General features: G+C 46.0%; 1 protein-coding gene across 2 annotated transcripts in view; it reads right to left on the reverse strand.

The window, feature by feature from the left end:
• Positions 1-25,032, reverse strand: part of SH3PXD2A (SH3 and PX domains 2A) — a 235,269-nt gene that overhangs the window by 181,564 nt on the left and 28,673 nt on the right. For both annotated transcript variants that reach the window (XM_066554682.1, XM_066554681.1), the window contains exon 2: positions 11,207-11,287. In XM_066554682.1, the coding sequence (XP_066410779.1) occupies positions 11,207-11,287 (81 nt within the window). The remainder of the gene's footprint in view (positions 1-11,206; positions 11,288-25,032) is intronic.

Raw genomic sequence — 25,032 nt, forward strand, 5'->3', positions numbered from 1 at the left:
ATGGAGCAAAGGGCATTTAGGGGCAGCCAGAGCTGAGTAGCCCATCAAACCAGCTCTTCCTGCATCCCACTCGGGGGCTTCCTTGTTTTGCCCCAGTGAAGTCTTTGCCCTGCTCACCATGCACTCCATCAACAGCCACATCTCCCTCCCATCCCAGCATGCCAGTCTCACCCAGCTGACTTCCCATGGAGACAGGACAGGATAACTGTAATCACCCAAAGGCCACCAGTGCATCCTAACTCAGAGGGACCCTAAACCAGTTACCAACTGGGATAACATGATACAAGCTTAGAAATAAATTCCTCATCCCTTCTACAAATTCCATTTCCGACCACAAGACTCCATAGATCCAGGACATAATCCCAAGAACGAGAAACACTATTTATATTTCTGCTGAGCACTTAACTTCTGTTTGGTCACTCTGCTGATGTTTCACTTCTTCACCAAACCCTGTCAGAAATGGCTGGGGGCTCAGGGAGAGGAGAGGGAACGTGGTCATTACGGTCTGGCTTAGCTACTGTAATACAGCTAACATTTGGCTCTGTTAAAAACACTCCAAACCATAGACTTCAAAGCATTTCACAAATATTAATGAATAAACTTCCTCCAGAAGGGCTGATTGTAGCCCCCATTCTATGGGTGGATATTTCCAGATAACCTTCCTGCCACACCAGAAGTTCCCCCCTCCTTCCACACCACAGACTCCAAGCTCCTAATTACACAAAAAACATTTCCACATTAAGGCTATGAAATATATTTTGACCTAAGAGTGAAACAGGACTCAGCATGAGGTTTCCTAACAACAACAGGCAGGAACTGACAGCCCTAGTGCCCCTGCAGCTCACAGCACACCCCTGCTCAGCTGGATAATCCTGGGCTCTCCCGCACCCAGAACCAACCTGAAACTTTGTAGGACTCCTGTCTACCTTGGAAGCACCTTTTGCAAACTTTTCTCTTTACATAAGGATAGCCAGGGACCACCTTCATGGAGCACATCACTTGTTCCATCCACCTTATTCCCAGAATCCAATGGCAAATGAATCTCTACCACCTCCTGAAGCACCAAATGCTAAATCCTACCCTTACGTGCAAGAACCAGCACCCTCTAACCCTCAGCACAGTAACACAGTGAGCATTGCACAAGGCAACAGAGGTTTTTGCAAAGCTGCACCACCAGTTACCAACACACCAGAAAACTACCGGACAACCTGGACTTGTCACAAGGACACAGGTGTTCAGCCTGTGCTATCTCACAACGTACTTTCTTCGCCAGGAAGACACATGCCAGTTCTGTTCAAGCAGCAGCACATCACTGTAGTGACCAGGAAAAGCCTGGACTTGGATGTCAAACATTCCCAGATGACAGAGAGGCCACAACATTCCAACTCACTGGGCTGTCAAAAGGCAGAGTTTAGCCAGATAAAAGGAAAAGTCTGTGAAATAATTTTTTGGTCCAGGTGGATAAGGTGTTTTCCCTTCTAAGATAAAACTTTGATCATTAAAATCAACCTAGCCCTTTGAAATAATTTTTTTCCCTACTATCATTTCCCTACTTAGTCCTTTCCTGGTTTGCTTTTTAATTTCTTCCCATTTGGCATTTTCCCCTCTCTTTCACAGTGTTTTCGTGTTTTGTCCTTCACCTCTCTCAAAACACCTGGCTGAAGGGAGCAGCTCAGCAAGTCTCACTGGTTTTCTTAACACACCCTTTAAAAAACAAATGCATCAAGAGCCAGACACATGGCTCAGATGTTACCTCTGTGTGCAAAAGCACCACTAAATCGATTAGGATCTGCCCTTGACTGACCTAGTGAATCAGAGGCACCCCTGCATCAACACTGATGCCTCAAGAATGGCTTTAATAGAGAGCTCTGCTTGTACTACAGAATTACAGAAATTATCTTAAACATACTGTGATGCTTTTCTGAGTCTCTGCTTAGTCCTTTGTGAGCTTGTTCACAGCTCTGCCATCAAAAACTTGTCAGCAACCTGTTGAAGTGCAAACCTCCTCACTGGACTGCAACTCCTTGCTCTGCTGTCTTTGCACCCTCAGAGGGTCTTGGATGGGATAGTTAAAAAAACTTTAGTTATGGCTGCTTGGGTCAATGCTCAATGGCAGGTGTGGACTCAGCAGGCTGCCAGCCAGGTCAGTGCCAAAGGATCTGATGTGCTGTAAGAATTCGAGTTCTTCCTTTCCTGCACAGGTCCAACAGACCAGAACTCTCCTTTTAAAACGGAAAAGGTGGAGAAAAAAAGCCCTCAGCTTGGCTAAATGCTATTCAAACAGGGCACCCAGGAAGGAGTGTGCACAAAGCTGTGCTTCCCCAGAGCATCACTAGTCCTGCTTTTTGCGTGACTTCACCGTGTGTGTTCTCGGCTCTGTGGGTTTTACTGCCCTAACCGCCCCACTTCAATGCTTCCCCTGAAGGGAGGGAAGTGGAAATTGCAAAAGGCAGTTCTGCAGTGGGAATGCTTGCGTTTGCATGAGATGTGAAACTGCTCTGGTTGCAGAAAAGGAGAACCATGCTGTGATTTGAGGCAGAAAGGGGACAGGGGGCAAACAAACTCCCAACTTCATGCTCCATACATTGATGGTGAAAAGATCAGTCATTCACATGCTATGGGGAAGAAGCAATAGCACCCAGGGCTCATAAATCAGGCTAGGGTGAGACTAATCAGGAGCCTTCCCTATGGCAGGCAGGAGTGTACACAGTCCACAGTGGAAGAGATGCCAGCTGATGCTTTTCTGTGTCCTGTAAGCAAAGCATGGTGTGACAGGACCAAGAGCTACTGCTCCTTCCCGACAGGGCCTTCCCACATCTGAGCCTGTCAGAGCAGAAAGCCGGGAGGGGTGAGGTGACATGGAAAAGAGCCCTGACAGAGCCCTGCATAAACTTTCCATAATGGCTGGGCAGTTTTCTATTTGCACTTAAATGCAATAATGTAAATAAACTCCCCGTAACCCTTCCAGGGCTATTTAGGACGTTTGTGAAAACAACCAGCTCCTCTCATCGCGAGCCAAGGGATGCGAACACAACAGGCACTTCTCATCTTGGTCTCCACACACTTAATGAAAGTGAAGGATTGTATTCCCTGCACAAAAGCAGAATTGTGTTTCAGGGCTGGGGGTGTGAACTCCATGCAATTTTCCGGCAGTATAAATAATTGAAAGCTGAGTACGATTAGGGGAGAGCGACAACATAGTGCAGGGGGTGGGATTGTCATGCCCGAGCTTTTGGGGCTTGGGTACTTCAGGGAAAAAAGGCCATGGAAAAATTCTGCCAAGGAATTTAATTTTCACACAGATGTTCCAGGAAAAAAAAAAAAAAAAGGTTGATCTTGATCTCTGGTAAGAGGAAATATGCTAATAAAGTGGCACTTGGAGAATTTGCTGCCTGTGTGAGGCCAGCAGCCCCAGAGCTGTAGCTTTGTCTGGGGCTGGTCCCACAGCCAAACCACTCTCCTGTGTTTTATTGTTTCAGCAAACAAAACCTGGAACAAGGGTAACAAACAAGAGGGCTGCTCCCAAGGCTGAGCTTAAAGTCCTACTGTGGAGATCTTTGAGGAGAGCTTCCAACAGCAAAATAATGGAGATGGAGGAGGAATAACACAGGAGGTATACACTGAGCCTTTATGCACTCTGATGAAGAAAGGCTTTTAACCCAGTTTTTATCATGATTCTGCATAATGCCTTGTATGTGATACTGTCCAAGCACAAAACCAGCATGTCTGGGCCCCATATCAAAGCCTTCCACCACGACTCAGAATCTTTGGCAATTTCAGGCATGTTTTTAGTTTTCCATTAGCACCACAACCTTGCAGGGACTCGCACTCCTGATACATTGGATTTTTAACATGTAAAGCAACCAACAGTTTTGAAAATAAGTCCAAGTCCTCCACAACTGATGTAAGTCAATTCAGTTCATTAGGAAGAACTTGTTGCTTTTACTCTCTGTGGATATATCCAGGAGAACCCTTCCCACAGCACAGGTCTTCCAACATCCTCACTGTCTCCAAGCCAGCGATAAGTGGGGGATGGTAAGGAGCACCTTACACAAACCAAAACTAGAAAGCAAGGGAATAATTCCAGAAAATAATACTTTTGACCAATTTCATGCTTTCAGTACCTGCTAGAGGCAGTCCAGATACAGTTAAAAGAACACAGCTAAGAAGTCAACAACTTCTTTGCGATGCTCCCAGTATTTCCTAAAAAAACCCAAACAGACAAAACTCATTTGCCTAGCTATATACAGAGCCCAGCCCACAGAGACAGTGGCATGGGTATCACCTCTGTTCTTGCCTTGCTGCTGTCACACCCTGAGGAGTTGGCTAAGCCACCATCTCACTTTCTAAGGTCACCCATGTCCTGGCCAGGGAGGTGGATTGGTGCTGAGCAGCAAATATTTCCCTGTAGCCACCCTGCAGGAGATTCCCATGCTGCAGATTAGGGGGAATATTCAAGTGTTAGCTTTATGCTCCAACAGAACCCAAGTGAAAAAAGTACAAAAGGGAGGGTTCTCAGAGGCTGGGTCACCTTCTCAGCTGTGGGTTCTTTGCCATGGTCCCTCAGTACACCTCTGCTGTAGATTGGCAGACACTTTGCCATTACCTCATCATGGCCCTCATCTTGGTCTGACGTGTAAAGCTTCTTTAAAAACAAATACTGGAAGCTGAACAGATTGTTTTGCCAAGCAAACATTTAAATAATGATGGAAATTAGAATTATAAACAATTCTATTTATTCATTGAACACAAAGATAGCTCCCCAAGCTAGTTGGTATCCCAAAGCACTGAGGGTTAGAAGGACAAATGGTATTTAGATAGCTTTTAAATCAGTGGAGACAACCATTCTTAGCTCAATAACTATGTCAGCTATTAATTTTTTCCCAGGAGCATCTCAGGTCCCCTGGGAAGGCCTGTTACAAGCTTGCTGCTGGGCTATTTTTCTGAGAGCAGGCATTGAGGGGTCTCTCCTACTGAAGCCAAGTCTTGCAAGCGTGGCTGCACCAGGAGCTCCAGCAGAGCTGCCAAAGCAAAGGAGGCACAGTCAGTGTTCAGAGATGGTGTAGGGCTCCTCCTGGAAATTTGGTTTTCTGCATCCCCTGAAAACCTTGCACTGCAAGTTTCTCCATGCACTGTCTGGGATAACAGCAGCAAACAACTGGTCTGTGTTTACTCAGAAGAAAGGATGTGCCATTTCTCCCCAAGGAGCCAGCACTGACCTTTGGGAACAGACGTGTTGACAGACTCATGTTCAGATTTCCTCTGAATTTTCCCAGTCTTGTTTCAGTTTCAGTAATGCTCTTAAGGAAGCTGTTTATAAATGAAACCCTACAGATGTTGCAGTAACTCCATCCCCACATTTCCAAGATTATCAGGGATGTCCCTGAAGCCAACCAATGGGTCTGAACTGGATGGGTCAGATATGGAGCCAGGCCGCTGGTCTGGAGAAGGATTTCATAGCAGGTCTCAGCATCTACAGCAGGGACAGGATGCTGAACACCAAGGGAATGGGAACAGGAGAAATGTGATCCTTGCAACCCAGACCATGCTGGCCAAGGCCAGCACAGCCCAGAGCAGAGGGAGGCACATGCAGAGCCCAGCAGGACAAACCCCAATTTCACTGTGTACTTGCACCACAGCCTGATGCAGCAGCATCTGCCATGCTGTTCCACCCCTGTCCCATTCAACCCCACCTTCTCCCCCAGCTTTCCTGCCCGTTTCCTTGGGCACCCTCAGATGCACACATAGCCCAACAAACACTCCCTAAGCTCATCAGAGGCTGGGAATCCTTTCAGCACAAACCTCCCACGCTGCGAGAGGGGCAAGCTGCATCTCGCATGGAGCCACAGCAGCAGCCCTCCTTCCCTCCCTGCCCTTCCCACAGTGCCAGCAGGAGCTCTGCACAGGGTGGCACCTGCAGAAGAGAGCATCACCCACTGCAGAGTGACCCTGCTGCTCTGGATGGCTGGGAAGACCAGTGGGAGACTGCTCACTCTGCTAGAGGCCTGGTGGGTTGGGGTTAGGAGTCAGCATTTGCAAACACAGGAGAACACTTGCCCCATTGCATTCTCACCTACACTCCTCACCACTGCTAAAATTAGTGCATGCTTGAACTTGTCCATTTACCACTCCTGCAGAGCTAAAAGCACGAACAACATGAAATATCAGAGGCCCTACAAAAACAATCATTACTGAATTAGACTGTACTGGACTACCAAAATTAGGGCTGTAGGTCTCCACTTGAGCAATTAACCCAGACTAACTACTGGAGTGAATATACACAATTCCATCAGAATCACAGAATTCCCTCTTTGCTCTGCCCCAGAAAGCCTGCATGCCAAAACCACCAGGTCCTGTTTCAAATCATAGTGACCCAGTGAAATCCAGGCACATGGCACAGTTGCAACCAAACTGGGAATGAGAGCGTACATTCCCCTATTTGATACAGCCTGGGGTAATGGAGAAAGGGATGTTGTTACAGAATAGTGTAACAGGAGAACAATCAATAGCAGCAGCGTTTACACGAACTCCAGTCTGAGTAAGAAAAGCAGAGATACAAACTGCAATTACCAGTTTTTATATTACCATTGTTGTTTAATGTCATCTCCAGTGCTCCATTACTCCATTATAGCACTATAAACAATCAGGATGACCCAAGAATTAACAAATTAAGCCCTTGATGCTTTATCATCTGGATGAAAACAACTTACAGGTCTTTCCTCTTCCTCATAAAATTCTTGATAGTCTTTACTTTTTTAATGTTCTAATTGGCTGCTAGTGAGTTCCTCTTTCTGCACCACTTTGAAGAAAACCTGCTTAGATCAGCAAACCACGTTGGGCAGATAAAATTCTGCTGATACACACAGCAAGTGCTTGAACACAGCCTTGTTTATTTGCCTTTTCAATATTGTGACATTTCAGACATCTCCTTGCAGTCAAACTGCCTGTGTGTGTCATCGTGTGGGGAGGCTGAGATCTGCCTGCCCAACATTCCAGCCGTGGCTCCGGTGATGCTGCTCAGCTCCTGCACAGCCAAACACACCATGTGGGATGGTGGCATGCTGCTAAATCCAGCTGCTGTGTTTCACCTTGGAGAAAGCTGCACTACACCTGCTGTGAGCAAGGATCCTCGCCCAGCTCTGCACACAGAGACCCAGCCATCCTCTGGTCCCTCTGCTGCGGTGCTGGTCCTGTTCACGCTCTGACGGCAGGCACTGAGTAGCACAGGCATGGAATAAGAGGAGAACACCTGGAGTCACGGGATAAAATGCAGCACATGACCACTGGTGATTGAAGCTGAGAGACCAGGCACAGATCCTTGGTCCCATTTTCCCTGCTCACTTTGCTGGGGAGGGGGATTCTCAGCAGTGGGGCCAGCACCCAGCTGGGATCATAATAGCCCAAGGTGGCACTGGGCAACTGCAAGGGTGATATGGAGAGAGGGGAAAGACATCCTTCATGCTTGCCAGCTGCAAATTTGGTGGTTGTTTTCCAGCCCAGCTTGGCCACTGGGAGGGTGAGAGGTGTCTGCATCTCTACACTTCTCCACCTGATGCTTTGGGCAATTATTTATGCATGCACTCAACTGCAAATCCCCATTCTGGTAACAGCCTCCAAAAGCACTTTCCAGCAAGAAAAACACAGGCCTTACATCTGCAGATATCTTTTACTGCACAGTGGAAATGCCAGGAGTTATCCCTGCTATCCCAGTAAAGGAGTGTCCTTTCTCAGCTCCTTTGGGGACAACAGCAGCATTACTGAACTATCCCCTCAGGACAGAATCCTGCAACCACCACCAGCAAATCCATCAATTATGATGGAAGACCTCAAACAGCATCCAGGGAACGTGTCCCAGTGAGACACCAGCCTGTCACAAGGGTCAGCACTACTGACAGGTGATGTTCACATCACTTTCCTCATGCTCCTCCATTCTACACTACAGGCAAGGGCAAGAAAACTACATTCAAAATATTACATTAGGAGGTAGCTTTGACCCCACATGGTGCTCAGGTGCAAACGTCTCCCCAGGGTAAAAGACAACAGATAATTGGATTTGACAAGCAATTTATAGTAGTGCTTTCATCTATGCAGAGTTAATTCAATCTTTTCAATCCTATTTACTGAAACATTGGCACTCACATGTTTTCTGCTGCCATCATTTGACCCATGCTCAGGAGCAGATGTGATTGGTTGCACAATTAAATGATGCAGCAGTACCCTAATTTAATTTAAAATCTGTGTTTACAGATATCCAGCCCTCACTGAAGCAGCACAGGGCCGACACTTGGTTTGCTGTTTTGGGTTCTGTTTGCTGTACTTCTTATACCTTTATGGGGCAAACAAATCCTGTGGTATGACCATCCTTACTGCCCTATTACTAAACTGAAAAACAACCTGACTCCCAATTCAAGCATATGCACTGCTGCAATAACACAGCCAAACTCTCCTTGGATTTGAATCCCTGGGACAGAGCAGCCTCTTACCGCCTGCAGTGCCTAACAGAATTTGCAAAAAAGTATTTTTAAAAATGCAGTTTCTACTAATGCTGCAGCTCTCAAAACCACCAAGCCACTTCCCAGAGACAGCTGTTTGGGGAAGAGTGGGCTCTTTTTTAAAGAAACATGAAAATGGAGTAGTGACATTAATTATCTGTATTCCTCCCTCCTTGCTCCTGGGCAGCCCCCCGGGTTTCCCCATGGGTCGGATCCAGTGTCACTGTCAATGGCAGCCACTGCAGCCCTGATTAAGTCATTACAAGTCAGCCCTTGTTCCTCCACTTCCAGTCAAGAGCAAAGGAGACACGTGCAGCCTTCAGAAGCCCTGAAGTGCAGCTCTGTTGGTGACACAGCAGGGTGAGTGCAGTTGGCAGAGACCCGTGGGCTCCAGCTGTTTTGGACATGAGTGGTGCCCATGAGTTGGCTGAGCATCACTCCCTGAGAATTTGCTTGGTTCTCTCCTAGAAGTGCCACATGGGGATAAGCAGGGATATTATCAAAGAAGATTGATTATGCTGAGACCACCTTACCATGCATGGTATCAGATTGCAAACCCCACATTCAACCAGTGCTGGGTTAGAAGTTCAAGCTTCCAGCAAAAATCTGGAAAGCACAAGTCATCCCAAGATCTGGAGCTAATTTCTCTTTGAGCAAGAATCTCTGCACATCAAGCCATAGATTTCCCTATGCAAGGGTTACCCAAAGTCCCCCTTAGCGTTCATTTACTTTTCCAACTCTCTTGGCAGGTTTCATTAGAGCTGGAAACACAAATTTCTATTCAAGATCCAAAGCAGTTTCCTTTGCCTCACCTAAGAGATGCTCAGGCATAATCAAAAATCCAGAAAGAATACTAGGAGGAGATAAATAAAAAACCACCTATCACCTCTGGGAGTCTAAAAGAACATTATGGCAGCCTGAGCACACAGGGCCTTGTTCCCATCTCACAGTTGGGAAACTGAGGCATAGCTGAACACAGTGACATAGTACAGAGACATGGCAGGACTCGAAATCTCAAGTAACCTCAATTTCTGTCACTCTGCACCTCACACTGCAAGAGTAAAGAGGCTGTTGTAGGGGCCCGACACTGCTCATGCAGTGTTGGCCCTGACAGAGATCCCTGGGAGGGAAAAGGGTTAAAGAAGGGAATTTTGTTACTTTCTTGTCGTATTTTCTCGTGGGGGGAGAAGCGTCATGCAAGCAGGAGTTTTCCACTGGCTAGGCCCCCTTGCACTTATCAATGGGACCTTTCAGGACTCACTCCCTGATTGAGACATCATTTCCTGTCCAACACACTAACCCCATTGATAACTCCACACTTGATGGGAACTTTTCAAACCTACCAGGAAAAGCTGGGAGACCCAGAACAACATATACATGAAAACAGAACTGGAGTGAAAAGAGAAAGAAGAGAGAAAAAGAAAGAAACAGTTTTGGCCACAATTCGCATGCTGACAAGAAATGTTTGTGACTATGGAGGTGAGCATCTTTAGCAGGTACAGCAGACACAGAAAAGATGCTGACATACAATTGCAGCAGTGGGACTGGCAGGCCTGGCACTTCAGCCCAGCTAGAAATGGAGATGGGCACAAGAGGAAGCTTAAGAACATCCCTCTCTTGTCTTCCTGCCACACAGCAAAAAGAAACTAGGACTGGCTGTAGAAATGGTCACCATTTCACCCAAAAGGCCAGGAGGCCATAATTACTGATACAGCTTACAAAACAGACTAGAGACTTCAGGTTTCTAAGTACCAGAAATAAAACAAAGAGGAGCAAAGATGAAACTAGAGCTCTTTAAGATACCCCAGACAAGAACCCTTTTTCCCCTAATTTATAATACAAAAACGGCTTAGTGTTATTTTCAGGACACAGCAGTCAGCTACCTCCTCAATACTGACCATAAGGACTCACTTGGTATTGTAACCTCAGCCCAGCTCCAAACACAAGCTCCAGTCCAAAAATCAACCCTTTCCTCAAAGTTCAAGAGCATCTCAAACCACAGCTTTTATTTTTACCCCAGGCAATTAGTATTGCTGCCTACAAAGCTACAATGATACAAAAATATCAGCAGATCTGGATTATTCCCCAACAGAACACCAGCCCCAAAGCTCCCTCGACCCATGCAGGTGCCTGGGAGCACTACCAGAAATGAAGCAGCTGATTGCTGGTTCTAAACTCTGGTCAGCAGCTATCCAGCAAGAAAGCTTTTGATGAAATCTAAACATACAGGCACAGAATAGAGGAAAGGAGCTGCACAAAACAGCAGGAGCCAGGACACTGGCTGGCTGGGTAGATGGTTAGGAAGAGAGACTGGAAAGTTTCCACTGCAATCTCTGTTACTGAACTGCTGTGGGAGTGTGCAAAAGCTCTGTTGTTTTCAGTTACTCGGGTAAGTAGTTTCTGGGGGCCCAAAATGTAGTGCTCTCTCTGTTTTAAGTGCATCTGAAGTATTTAAAATTAGATCCCCTCTTTAATAGGAACCATTCATGAAAATGTCAGCTTTAAATGTCTTTACACTGCAAGTTACTCACTGTGAGCATACCACCCACTTATCTTATACCCTACAAGGGCAGAGTCTGAAAAGTTTCAAGATCATGACATGTAACAGACCAAACAAGCACAAAGCCTTATTTAAAGGCACTATGAACCCAGCTGGAAACACGACTAGAAGCATGAGTAGAAATAATATTTTATGTTAGACAGGGCAAACTTACCTGCAGGTCAAAGAACTTGCTGTATCTCCGGTAGATGATCTGGGAAGTCAGGTCAGACCATGTTACATTGATGATATAGACCTGTTCAGGGAAAAGAAAACACAAATCAGCCTGGGCCAGGAAGCACAGGATACATGCAAAGGCAGAACAGCCAACGGTGGTTAATTTCAGATCTCACTGGCTGTTCCCACTCCCAGTGAGGAATATAGCCCTGGGAGCAGGACTAACCTAAATTAAAGCCTGTTGCAGCCTCCAACAGAAGTCTTGGGGGAGTACTCAGTGCTCTCCCACACATCCCCATCAGCAGCTCCCACTGACTTTGCTCTGCCTGGAATAAAAGCTCTAATTGAGGGATGCCACATTTTCTGGTCTGTGGTAGCACACCCTGCCTTCTGTCCTTTTTGGAGGGTCCCAGGGCCAGCTACAGGCATGGCTGGGTGAGCTATTCCACCCCTGAAGCAACAGCTCCTCACGGGGTGCTGATCTCCAGCCCCACACTCCAGGTTGTCTTTGTGTATGGAGCTGTGGCTGCCACCCTTCCCAAGCAAGGAGTGGCTCTGGTTCCACAGGAAATCCAAAGGAAAGGCAGCTCCCCAGGTGCTGTGGAATTACAGCCCTGCAACATCATTGCTTCCACACACCCATAGGTGTGTGACACAAACCAAACCCTGTCACAGCACACAGCTCTTGCTGAGTCACATCAGGGGATGTAAAGCTGGACAGTGAGAGTGACGCTGCTTCCTTGCATTGATGGAAACAGCAACAGAAACCTGGAATAAGCCCAGCATTTCCCTTGCCCAACCCTAGTCCATCCCCAAAACAATCCTCTTACAGAAACACCACTTTGCCAGAAGCTGCGATAAAAATGATTCGCACGCACACATACACACAAAAACTTGTACATACACATATAAATACACACACAAAACACAAAAATGTTGCCTTTTGACCCTGGTACCTCCAAGATATCTTTTTAAAAAGTTACAAATATGCCAGGTTCTGCTCCCTCATACAGTTGTCCTCAGGCCAATGCTGGTCCTGCTGCCTTGATGATAGATCCACAACAAGACTTCAACAAACACAGGATGGAGCTTTCAAGGGTGACCATGGACATCAATATAATGAAAATCACAGCTAGGAGAGCTCCTGGGCCTTTAAAGCAATTCCCAGGTTTCACATATGGACTGAGATAGCGATCTGGCAGAGGAAACAGGAAAGCATTCCTCCTCCCTCAGCCACAGCACTGCAGCAGGAGATGTCCCTTTGGCCATGGATGCAGAAGTGAAGCTCTCTGTCTCCAATGATGCTTATCCATCCAATGGGTGATGGATAAGCATCACCCTCTTCTCCATCTCCCCCAAGACACCAGACCATCTTCCAAGCTACTGATTCAATTGCTCCGGTACTTTTACCAATAAAAATTATTGCATAAAAATCCCTGCAGGGGTGTTGAATATTGGCCTTGACAACACTTTTCCAAGGACCACCAATAGATGATTTTTTTTCTTCTTTCCCAATAGGAGAGGTATCCTCCCAGAAACCACAGGGATCCTGCAGCCATACTTGCATCTCTGCCTGTTACAACCACATTCAGTCCCCAAGGCATTCTGCCTCCCATCTCCTGCAGCCCAGTTTCATGGCATTCAACAACTGGAGATGCTGAGCACAGGCTGTTAAGGAGATCTGGGGCCTCTCTCATGATTGTATCAAACATATCTGCTCTTCCCACCAGGGCAGAGACCATCAAGGCTGACAAAGAGAGGACTGCCCAGGGGTAAGAGCCTGACTCTCAGCAAACCCAGGTTACTCTGCTGCATCTCATAATTCTCCTGGAAAACCAAACCACCCGACCTCCTTCCTGCAAGGTCCATATACACAAGGGCTACATCAGCCCTGCCCTGCTGCATGGAGAGGAGGCAAGTCTGTGTAAAATGAAGATTTCAGGTCCCCTTTAAAGATTTTACCCACGCAGTCAAGGCAAAGGAGCCAGAGCCTGGGAAGGAAAGCCTGCTGTTGCCAATTTTCAGGCCAGTCACACTACACTGAAGAATATTTTTCCATGTGTTTGTTGTGGGAAAAAAAAAGTTTGTAGCTTCACTCTGAGCTAATTCACACACAAATATTTCTACTCATCCTCTATCCAACAGCTACTTTCAGATGGAAAACCCATTGGATTAAAAACAGATCTTGACAGATGGGAGCTGAATAGGCTCCAAAAGCAACTTCAGATACTGTAATTCTGGCCCTGAGTTCTCACAAAGGGAATGAGACAGGAGGAGAAACATATTGCACATGTAAATAAAGATTATAATTTTTTGTTCATTTTGCATGTTTTCTTCAGAAACTAGAAACAAAACACATATGCCACAGACATCCAGGCACTTTGAATTTCATAGCACTTCAGGCTTCTCTGTGCTGCTCTTCAGAACCCACAGAAACTGTGAGTTCCTGAAATTTTTAACAGCCTACAAGTCTGCTTGTTCAAAGCCTAATCCCAGCAGAAGTCGATCCTACTTTAAGATTCCAGTTCGGTGGTGCAGTAAGTGGCACAACGCCTCCATGACACAAGGAGGGGCAGAGTTGGGTGCACAGGGATATTCTGGGCAAGAGAAAGGTTGGATTTATTTGGTGCAGGAGCAGCGGCCCACTGCATGGTGCAGATACATTCCCAGATCTGAAATTCGGGCTCTGTGGGAACGAAGTCACCACTGACTTCAGTCAAGCCAGGATTTTGCTGCACATTTAGAACAGCAATTAAGTCTTTTTGAGTCTAAAGTCTCCTCAAGCTCAGTAAGTGATGGATGGGGCAGCATGCAGATACACTGACTTCTATTTCAAGGAAAGATTACAGCAAAAGCAAGAAAAGCCTTTAATCATAACCTGATGTTATGTGAAGTGAAAAACCAGTGGGCTCAAAATCTGCTTGGTGGGAGACAGGTGCAAAACCTAAAACAGCTATTGATCTTTTTTGCTTGTTTGCCCAAATCAAATTGCTTCCCAAAAGCCACCATTTAAAATAATGGGGTTTGGTTGAAAAAGATTTGTAAAAGGCCAGATTATAAATACAAGGTCTAGAGGTTTCAGAAGCCTTAGATATCATATTTCTCTTCCTTAGAGATCTGAGTTTGGAAGTTATTTGCTTCTGCTGCCTTGGTCAGATGCATAACCTTTTCATGAGCAGCAAACATTAAATCAGCTTACCTCACCATATTTTATTTCCTCAGATCTTAAAATGGGTTGCTGTGAAAGTGATCAACAATGTCCCAAGAGAGAGGGAGAAAAGCAGTCCTGCGGGAGCCCAGGGTCACGCAAATGCAAGGGGACAAGGAGGCAGCAGGAAATATCAGATAAATAGGGAGAGTCATCTGAGGCTTGAACACCCAGCAGAGCCAGCATTGCTCTCACAGCCTCCTGCAGAGCCAAGGGAAGGCTTTCTGTGGCACCCAGCAACTCCCCAAAACTGAGCCACACAAGCCACAACTCCATCACGCAGCTGGTCCTGCCAACGAGAGAGTCTCAGCTCCTTGGCACATTCTGTCTTGATAAAAAGATAAAATCAAAGTACCTTACATGCCTGGGAGCAAGCTCTTTCATGTAAGTACAGTGTTCTCCTACACACAACTAAACTGTAATTGAGATTCCAAATTACTACAGTAATTAATTACTAAAGGCAAAGAGACCTGCTTTATGTATCTGCCATGTTTATAACCATAAAGGAGTAAAAATGGAAATGCTACTCAAATGCTTCACCTTAAAAATCTTTAACAAAAAGTCCTTAACAATGAATGAAAATTGACGTAGAAATTACAAACAACTCACTGCACAATCATTGGGTGCTCCAACCACTAAGAATGTTCACATTTTTTCCCAAGTCCAGTCTTTTTTTGATGTACTATTATATTTTTAAATAAATCCTTCTTCAGAGAAACAAGAAGCTGACTTGAAAGACCGTAGAATATTAATCAGGAACTGAGCTTGATAAGTAGCTCTTAATATTCATGGCTTATGAAAGAAGGTGCAGGGTGCTGTTCCAGCATATGTCACAGTTGAGACAGCCACGATACACAGAGTATCGCCAGACAATTTCAGAAAGCTTCAACCCACACAGAGCAACATCCTACCATTTCAGAAGGCTGCAAGTGTGTACCCTTCTTGCTCTTTAGCCCAACTTTTATACCCTTGTGTTCATGCATTGCACCTGTGTGCCCTCTGCTCCCTTTGGTGGTTGGTCAGTGCCCCTGGGCACTCCGTGGCTCGTTATCTTTGATACTGCTCACCTGCTGCTCACAGCTGTGCCCACTGGGGATGGGGCTCTGCCACAGCCCCACTCCCCATCATCACACACTGTGTGCCTACAGGGTGCCAGGGGGATTTTATCAGCTGCTAATTATTGCTGTTAAATTCTAGCTCTGGGAAACTTCTTTACCTGCCAGAGAGCAGAAAATTTATTGTAAACTGAAGTCATTGCTCTCCCTTTACTGTCTACACAAGCAATGAGGAGAGATGACTTCCTACTACAAAACACATCCACTCTAACGTCAGTGGGCATGACCTTATCATTGACTGTCTTGTTTTCACTGGAAAATATCCAGCTCTAGCCAGCACAAACCCCAGAGGTACCAAATTCAGGTTATTCTCATGTGACTTATTTTTCAATTGTTTTTTCAGAGGTTAACATCTTGTTGTCTACAGCCAGATGAGCTGGGGAGGAAGACAAATGTCTGAAACTGGTCGTGAGACGAGACCAAGATTAGAACATAGACAAATACAAGAGCTATTGGCAAAGGGAAGATTGAAAAGCAGAAACCAGAAAGTTCCCTGCACACATTAGAGAGGGTGATGTTAACCCCTAATAAGTCATTACAGTAAACACCAGCTATTAAGAGAGTTCTGTGAATGCAAAAGACAACGCTACGGTGCAGTTTGTGCGCAGATACCATCACGATATCCCCTTTTATCCTGGAAAATGTCAGCTTTTTCAAAGAATCCTGTTTAAGTGTTGGATGTTTGTCCTCCTATGAATCAGGTTTGAGTTGGAAAAGATATACCTTCTCCCTGTATTCAGATGCTATCACCACCGTGAGCTGGAAGCTTTCCACACATGTGAATGCTCCCTGCTCCACTTCCATGCAAAGTCAATTCAGCTCCTGCAAGGCTTGCAGCAATTTCAGCTGCTTCATTTACCTGGCAGAGTTTGCATTAAAACAACTTAAACTGTAGCAAAGTCAACATTCATATGTGCCCTAAATTACCAGAGTACAGCCACTGCTCCAACTCACTGTTTGCATAACCTTTTAACGTCAAATGTGTGCTGATGAGCACAAATTGGTGCTGGCCCAGATCCAGATTTGAAGTGATATCAGCCTAGGGATAGCAATTTTGGTAGCCACAAGACCAAAGCAGCAAAGCTGTTCAGCTTCCTGATGCAGTTTGGTGGATTTTATGTATCTTCCTCTATCCTGTAAGACACTGGCAGCTGGGGTTTCCCTGGGATAAGGGGCCCTAGTGTCCCCAATTTCTGCCCTATACAAGGGCCAGTGTGGCAACAGAAAGAGTGGAATGCTCCAGGAATAAACACAGAGAGTGTAAGCCCATGCACACATCACCTGTGCCTTCACTTGGCTTGGATCACATCTGACTCTGGATTCAGTGAGCACAGCACGGGCTTCTTGCCCAGCTCACTAACATCCAAAAGGCCCTAAAAAGCACTGTGAGACCTGGGAAATTCCCACAGAGGTGAAGTCAGACCCTCAGCCCCAAGCCAGTGGTAAGTCCATCACTGGTGCCATGCAATGAGGTCACCTTTCAGCACGATGGTCTCTGAGGTACCTCAGCTCAGCTGGGGCAGGGCCAAGGAAGAGCTATTTTCAAACCCACTCCAGAGTTGTTCTCACTCCAGGATTTTGAAGACTGAGCTGAGAAACAGAGATGAGACTTGGAAGAAATATGAGACCCAGGGAGCCCCAGACAGGAAAGGTCCTTGCAGGGTGGCTGCTGCCAGGGCAGGATGCCTCAGAGCAGTCCCAAGGAGGGGGTGATGTGGGCTGCACACAGGTGTGGGGCATCTGGCTTTCTCATGCACCAGATGTGCTCTCACAGACACCCCTCTACCCAGCTCGCGTTTCCATTACCAATGGGGAAAATGTAACTGAGAAAAGACAAAATGACCCAGGGGTCTCATGGACAAATGTTGCACGTACCTAAGTCTTGGAAGCAAAGCAGAGTTACAATATGCTGGGAGGGAGTAAACTGAACAGCTCTGGCATTTGCCAGTTCTCATCTGTGAGCAGCCACCACAGAGGCAACTAAAGCAGGACATAGCAATTCCAGTCTCCATCATAATTTGAAAGCTAATTTACAGTCAAAATAAACATACAAGTGACGTGGAAGAAAAAAAAAAACAGGGAGGGGGAGATATCAGAGTTTTCCTTTCTCCACATTTCTTTTGTGGATCTTGTTTCACCTCTAAGCTACAGTGTAAAAGGATTAATGCTGCCTCTCTTTTCAGCCATGTCACACCAAATCTGTTGTGAGTACACAAAAAACAAACTCCTTTCCAGTTCCTAATCTAGTCATATTCTCAAGACTCAAACTGGGTCCATTCTAGTTTAGAAAACCACACCACTACTGCAACCTATATGAGCACAGATCTTCCTCTTGGTGGAGCAGTAACCAGGGTGAAATCTGTTTCTCTTTGCCAAATCCCAGTACTTAAAAACAAATGAGAATAGCAAACAACTGCCTCAAGCCAGCCAGCAGACATCCCTGGAACACAGGAAGAGGAACTCACTGGAGTATGGAGGCACCTGGCTGGATGACTTTGCTGGTTTCCTAGCTCCAGGGGGACAGACCAGACACAGAACAGAGCTGTGTCTGGATGATGAATCCAGCTTGTCGTGTCACACAGGCAGAATAAGACAGTACTTACCCTCCCATATTTTTCTCATGCACTGATGAGGTTTTAAAGCCCACAGTTCAAATTCTGATTTAGTCTCCAAATTCAGCCCTCAGGTTTTTGGCATTTGCCAACTTAAGTTTCTAAACACTGTCTTCATGCCTTTCCAGCATCTTCCTGCTAAGAAGATTCTGAGTTGTCCCACACAATCAGAGCAATAAGCCAAAAGCAGAAAACCTCCCTGCTGTATTTCCCTGCACGGCCATGCAAATGACCATGAGAGGCATAAAAAGGTAAAAAGTGGAATCTGCACCCATGATTTGTGGCAGTGACTTGACCAGAGAGCTGCAGAACTGGAACAGCTGGGAGCCCTGCAGCTTGGTTACAAACCAGGCTTGTTTGATTACTTCATTTAAGTTCTTCATCTTGGGGGTGTGTGAGCAGAATATGATGTGTCTGATTCTTGCAGACATGCAGTATCTGTGCTGCATTAGCAGGGTTTTGTTTGTTCTTAACTGATATCCTGGGTCATGTCAAAGACCTGTCAAGGCTATCTGAACTCCAGCATATCCAACAACTACAGCTTATAAAAAGAAAAACAGAGCTAGTAATGACTGGTCACTTCTCCACTACCACTTCCCAGCTTCTGGAAGCAGATGAGCAGCTTTCCTGCAAGGGGAGGAGACAAAGGAAGGGGACAGCATCCACCCATTACATTTACATGTGTACATGAGGGAGAGGGAGCATCTGTAAGAAGCACAATGTGGACCCATATTTCTGTTTCCAGTCTGTCTCAATCCACCTACATTTACTTTCCACGTGTGATGGAACTATTTGTGAAGCAGAATAACCACAAGACTCAAGTTTCTGCCATTTAAGAGTTGTCAGGTTATTAGAAAACAGAACATCTGAGCCTACAGAGCATTAGAACCTTAGAGTGACAAATGTAAAATGGAAACAAGAACATACAGGCTCTCTGTGAAACCTGCCTCCCTCATGGCGTTCTCAAATACCCTACCCAGGTCTGAAAGAGGTTGTAAAAGGCAAGCAAACAAAAATAATACAGCTGCACTTGGAGGTAAAGATTTTTCAGCTTACTGCCTCTTAAATCTGAATGCCTTCTGCCTTTTAAACTATTTTAACTCAATGCTTGTGTCCTTCTCCTCAGCAGATGGTTGGTGTTTCATGACAACCCTAAAATATGAGCATTTCCTGGTGGAAGAAGAAAATCTCCATTCAAGAAAAGAGAACTGGAATAAGAAACAATCAACAGACAAAATAGACTCTTGAGTTTTAAATACTCCAAGTTCCACTGACCAATTTTGAATACAGGAATTACATCAATTTCACTAAACTGGTTTTAGAGAATGATTTGCATCTGAAGTTGTTCTAAAATAAAACCTATCACCCCCAAAGTGTACAGCTTAATGTGGAAGTCCTCGGGGCCAGTGCTGGATGGGGAAGTGAGGTGGAGGTTTTTCTAAGCCAATCACTTATCAGGTCCTACATCATCATGTCAGTTGCAAGGAAAACAGCAGACACCAAGGGGAAACAGCACTTTAAAAAAAAAAAAAACTACTTTCCAATATGAAATTACTAAATTCCCCTGTCCTTCTTTTCTACAAAGGAACAAATGTTAAAAACCGACTCAAAACTGGCTTCATCCTCCTTCAACTGAAATGAGTTTTAACAGAAAAGTATTGAGGCAGACATAAGCATTTTTAAAATCACTCCTCAGTTTACAACACATCTTGCAATGTTCAGCTGTAAGAGATCACTCTGCTGTCATCAGCAATGATGATCATTCAGATGAGGGCAATGTTTGTATATTAAATCCAATCCTGGGCCAAATGGGTACAACCTGCATCTGATTTTGACTGCCATTACAGCATCATTAGACTCACAGAAGCCAACAGGAAGAGTTTAATTCCCTTCATGGTGCTGGATCAAACCTCACATGAAAGCAAGATTGGTAAAGTATCAGAAGGATGTTGCCAAATTGAAGAGGCTTATAAGAGAAGCAGCTGAATTAATTTTGGCACAAGAGGAATTGACTTGAGGGATGTTCAAAATAGGACAAGCAGAGCTCTACTCATATTTCAGGCAAAGGGATCTTTGTCATGGAGTGCCCTGGGGCCAGGGATACAGGAATAGCTTGGTCAAATAAGAACTAACAAAAACCTGCTTGCTACTGTTAAGTGCATCAAGATTGACAAGATAGAGAGACAAAATGCAGCCTGGAAATTGCTGTTTTCTACCTGTCTCAACCACCCCTGCACCGAGTTATTTGTTCCTGTGGGAGTTCTCTTGAAGCACCTTTCTGCTCTGAGAACAAGGGCCCTTCTACATTGTACCAGCAGGCCTGGGCTGATGCATTTCCCCAGCTGTGGAGCTCATGCTCAGTGCTGGAGCAGGCACAGCTTGCGGCCACATGCAGACACAGCACACCACGGTGCTGCCCAGCCCATTTCACACAGCCCCAGAGTAGCTCTGCTGCAGCTACAGACCCTCACTTGCTCCCTGCCCAGGCTGCCTTGAGGCTGCAAAGAGGCGTTGTTGCTACAGCCCAGCCTCCCTTCTGGCTCCTGGCATCCAGGGTTCCTGCTCTGCAGCAACACTTGCATGTAGTTTATGTTAGCATGCAAATCTTCCGGCTTTGATTTGTAACCTTACGTATGACCCCCAGATGCAGCGGTTGGTTGGAAAAGCAAAGCAAGGGCCTGGGAAAATGAGCAAAACTCCTCCAGGCCCTTCCAGAACAATGACAAAGCTCTGGGACATTCTTAGTCCAAATAATGGAAATCTCCTGGGATTTTGCCATAGAATAGTGGGATTTTTTTTCTTCTCATTTTGAGTAGAGGGAAATAAAAAGTTCATGTAAACCAAGAGACCCTCAGATTCACAAAGCCAGACCTGAGGGGCACAGTACTCTAAGTGTGAAAAACAAAAACCAACTCTGAAACAAACTCTTCTAGTTTCTATCCTGTTTTGCAGCTATGTTTTTCATGCATGACTAAAGGATAGAACTTGAGGTGAAATCAACATCAACCAGCAAAGCATTCCAGAACTGCCAGCATAACATGCTGACACATCATAGAACGGTGTGGATTGGAAAGGACCTTGAAGATGATCTAGCTGCAACCCCTCTGCCACGGGCAGGGAAACTGTATTTGCATTTTAAATGCAAAATGATAGAAGAGCAACTGAAAAAAGGAGCTATCCTCAAAGCATAAACACCATTCTGCAAATGTTCAATGCACATAGATCTTTAATTATACTGCATGACTACATCTATATATATCTATAAAAATATAAAAGAATGAATGTACTTGTTCTTTACAGAACAATTCTGACAATGTAAAACCAATTCCTGGAAAAAGGGAACAAATTTCCACAGCCCCTGAAAGACGCAATGCTGAAGTCACTGGAAAAATGTCTTTCACTGTAGTGACCTTTGACTTCAGGCTTTAGAGAAATCTATCTTTCTTGTGGGGAGAAGAATGAAAGAAGAAAATTATTTTGTGTCCTAGTCTTGCAAACAATGTCTGAATTGCACTGCAAAATGCCTAAGAGGCAAACATGGAGCACCCTCCTTATTCCAGCCTTCAGCCCCTGGCCTTCTGGCCAAACCAGGAAAACTGATGCAAGAGTCCTGTGCAGAATGGATTCCCTCCCGGCAGGGCACAGCACTCAATTAGACACAAAATTACCTTCTTCCTGTGGACCTTCAGGGTTTACAGGAAGATACTGTGCCAAATCCTCACACCCTCAATCACTGCCTCTTTGCTAAGCTGAACTATTGTCTCTGCCCTTTCCTTCCCTCCTACTCTTCTCACAATCATCCTCCTTTTCCCTCCTTTTCCCACGCTTGGCTTCCTGTCTTCCCACTTGCAGGAACACCCTCTCCAGCCCCAGCCGTGCAGGACTGTCACAGGCAGTGCAAACCCATCCCTCTCCAACTCTGCAACCTGGGCCACACACAGGGACAGGCACAGGGACACTGAGCCATGCCCAGCAGCTTCCAGACCGCCTTTAGCCATCACTCCGCCCTGCTGGGATGCACAGAGGTGGGAGAGGTGGGAGAGATGGGAGAGATGATGGGAGATCTGCTTTGTTCAGCCCAGAGCAATACTGGGCTTTGGGTATTTCTGCTCAAAATATCACTCCCTTTAAACCCTGCAAATATAAGGATCTGATGTTAGGGAAAGCTCTTTAACTGCTGGGCACAGGGATGGCTGCTGGATAGGACAGTCCCACTGCCTTGCTTCACCCCCAGCTGGGGAACTGGGTGATGAGTCTCCAGGCTGGTCTGCAGCCAGAGAAGAAAGTTGTCCTACTGACCAGCACTGCCCACCAACCCAACCTGCTTCTCTGCAGTTTGTACATGGGGTACAAAGGAGATGGGCCCCTAAAAGAATGTTAAATTAGGGTAGGAGGTGATTATCAGCAGCTGTGACCATACTGCCAAAGGATCTGATCACCAAATCCAGCCATTCCTGGCTCATGGCCTGGCACAAGCCACCACCTGAGCTCCTGCTGTGAGCCTGGACTCTTTCAGTGTAGGAGTGAAGAACACACACAGGGATTTTCAGTCACTCTAAGCTGGGCTTTTTCACTTGCACAGCTTCTCCCCACAAAAAACTCCACATCTTCTCTGGAGATATGCACTGCTCTTTGGCAATGCAGCTTCTGTCAGAGATGCCAGGGTGCAGTGGTTACACTAATTCCTTCTTGTTTCACAGCTCAGGCAAAAACCTCACATACCCTGGGAATTACTCATTTTTGGAAGAGTATGTAGGAAGGAAAGTATGTGGCTGCAAGTCAGCATGTGCCCCATTAGAAATAACCTTTTTAGGGCCATGCCCATATTATATGTTCTATCAAAATCACTAATAAAACATGAATCAGCAAAATGACTTATAAGTTTACATCTCTGTCAAATTCGGGGCTTACAGTGCTCGAGAACAATAAACAAACCTCTTCCTTTCATTCCCAAGCCTGAATGTTCTTCCTCTCTTAGCCACTTAAAGGGAATTATGTATGTTGCACAGACAGAAACTCTATTAAATCTGCTGAAATGTCCACCCAAAGCCCAGAAAGATCACTGACTGTAACAGCAGGCTTTCAAGAACTAATACAGCTGCACTCAACACATCAGCACCTGGAGACAGCAGGAATTTGCTAGGCAGAATTTGGAGAAAAAGTCCTAGCTTTAATGCAACCCTACACTGGGATCTCAAACTGGCCAAAGCTACTCATCTCAGATCCCTGTCTATGTAGGTGCCAAGGGTACACATCCATCTCCAGAGGTGCCTCTTCCCCTGCCTGCAGGAAGAGACAAATCCAGGCAGACATCTAATGCCTACAAGGCTGAAGTTAAGGTGGATGTACAGTAAGGAAAGATCCTCATGATGCTGAGATGCCCAAATTGACCAACCTGTGTCTCCTCTATGATGCAGCACTATCAGTCCAAAGCAGCTTGGCTCAGTCAGCTCACTCACACAAAGAGCCCCAAATCTTTGCTGGGCACATGAGCTCTGGCCCAGCATCACTGGTAGTGATGTAACATTTCCACGTGCCTGACTCTTTTAAAAAAACGAGGATTTGATTCCAATCCTCACTCAAAAGATTCAAAGTTTTTAACCTGGGTCCCCAGAGTGACTGGAAATTCTAATTTATGAAGCGCTAAACAGGAAGGAGCTGGAGGCAGCACTGTCATTCACCACAAGGCAGAGAGGCAAAGGGCAGGGAGAGACAAACCCTGCAGCCACCTCTGCTCCAGGGCTGCCTGGCCAGGGGGCAAGCTGAGCTGAAATCCCTCACCCCCGTGTGCAGGGCATGAAGCAGTGGGCTGAATGCCACAAAATGCAGGAGGTGTGAATTACAGCATCTTAACTCACACCCTGAAGTGTCTTATTGCAAAAAGGCTTCTGGCAGAGGTTGGATTTTTTATTTCCAATGTTGTAATTCCCCTGTCTCTTCCCTCTCCCCCACAACAGCCCCTCCAGTAGAGGTACATCCAAAGAGGATCAAATCTCACCCTCCTCAGCCCTGTAAATGCAAGCAAAACTAGCAGGACTTGGCCCACTGTGCCTTTTCTTAAGGCTTCAGCAATATTAAATTAATACTCTTTAAATATGAAACACTTGTTGCCTTGGAACAACACGAAGAGGGATGTAAAATCACTGGATTTACAGATGGGTGCAATGGGTGGGCTCTGCTGACAGGGAAAGCATCCCATGCTCTAGGAGAATGCCTCCCTTTCCATCTTCCACATACCCTCTGTGGCAGGAGCAGATGGGCTGCTCTCGGGGCCAGGGCCTCATTCTCCAGCTCTGTTTGCAGGCTGCTGATGGGAGCTGGCTCTCCACCTGCATGCTCACAGGTAAAAATAAACCCTTGCCCACACACCAGCAGATGTAGACTGTCAAAAGTGAGGAGGGCCTGCCCTCAGCAATTCCACTGGCCCCCTAGGTCCAGGATTTGCCCTGGTCTGCCTCAGGAAGAAGGAATGGACCTCCTGGACATCCCCCAGGTGGAGCAGCAGGGTGATCCATCACTCCAGGGCCAGGAAGATAGATTCCATGGTTGAAAAAAACCAAAATCTGGGGCAAAAATCTGCTCACAAGTCAACCAAATTCCACTGGAAGCAGCAACCATGGAGTAAGCATTCCACAAGGCATCCCAAATCTTGTCTGACACAGCCCCTGTGGCTGCCCTCACTTGATGGAAGGGACAAAGTCAGACAGAATGATGGCAGGAGCTCTACCAGACGAGAAAGCCACAGGCTTGGGTGCCAGAGAGACGCCACTAGGCTCCCACAGTCTCTCCTCCCTTTAACCATCCAAATTGCTCTTGAGGGTAAGCAAAGGAGGCCAGTTGGAGAACAGACTGGTAGTTTCAGTGGAGGATAACCAGCAGCCCTGAGACG

This window comes from Molothrus aeneus, chromosome 8, assembly GCF_037042795.1.
Source record: "Molothrus aeneus isolate 106 chromosome 8, BPBGC_Maene_1.0, whole genome shotgun sequence".
NCBI classification, from domain to species: Eukaryota; Metazoa; Chordata; class Aves; order Passeriformes; family Icteridae; genus Molothrus; species Molothrus aeneus.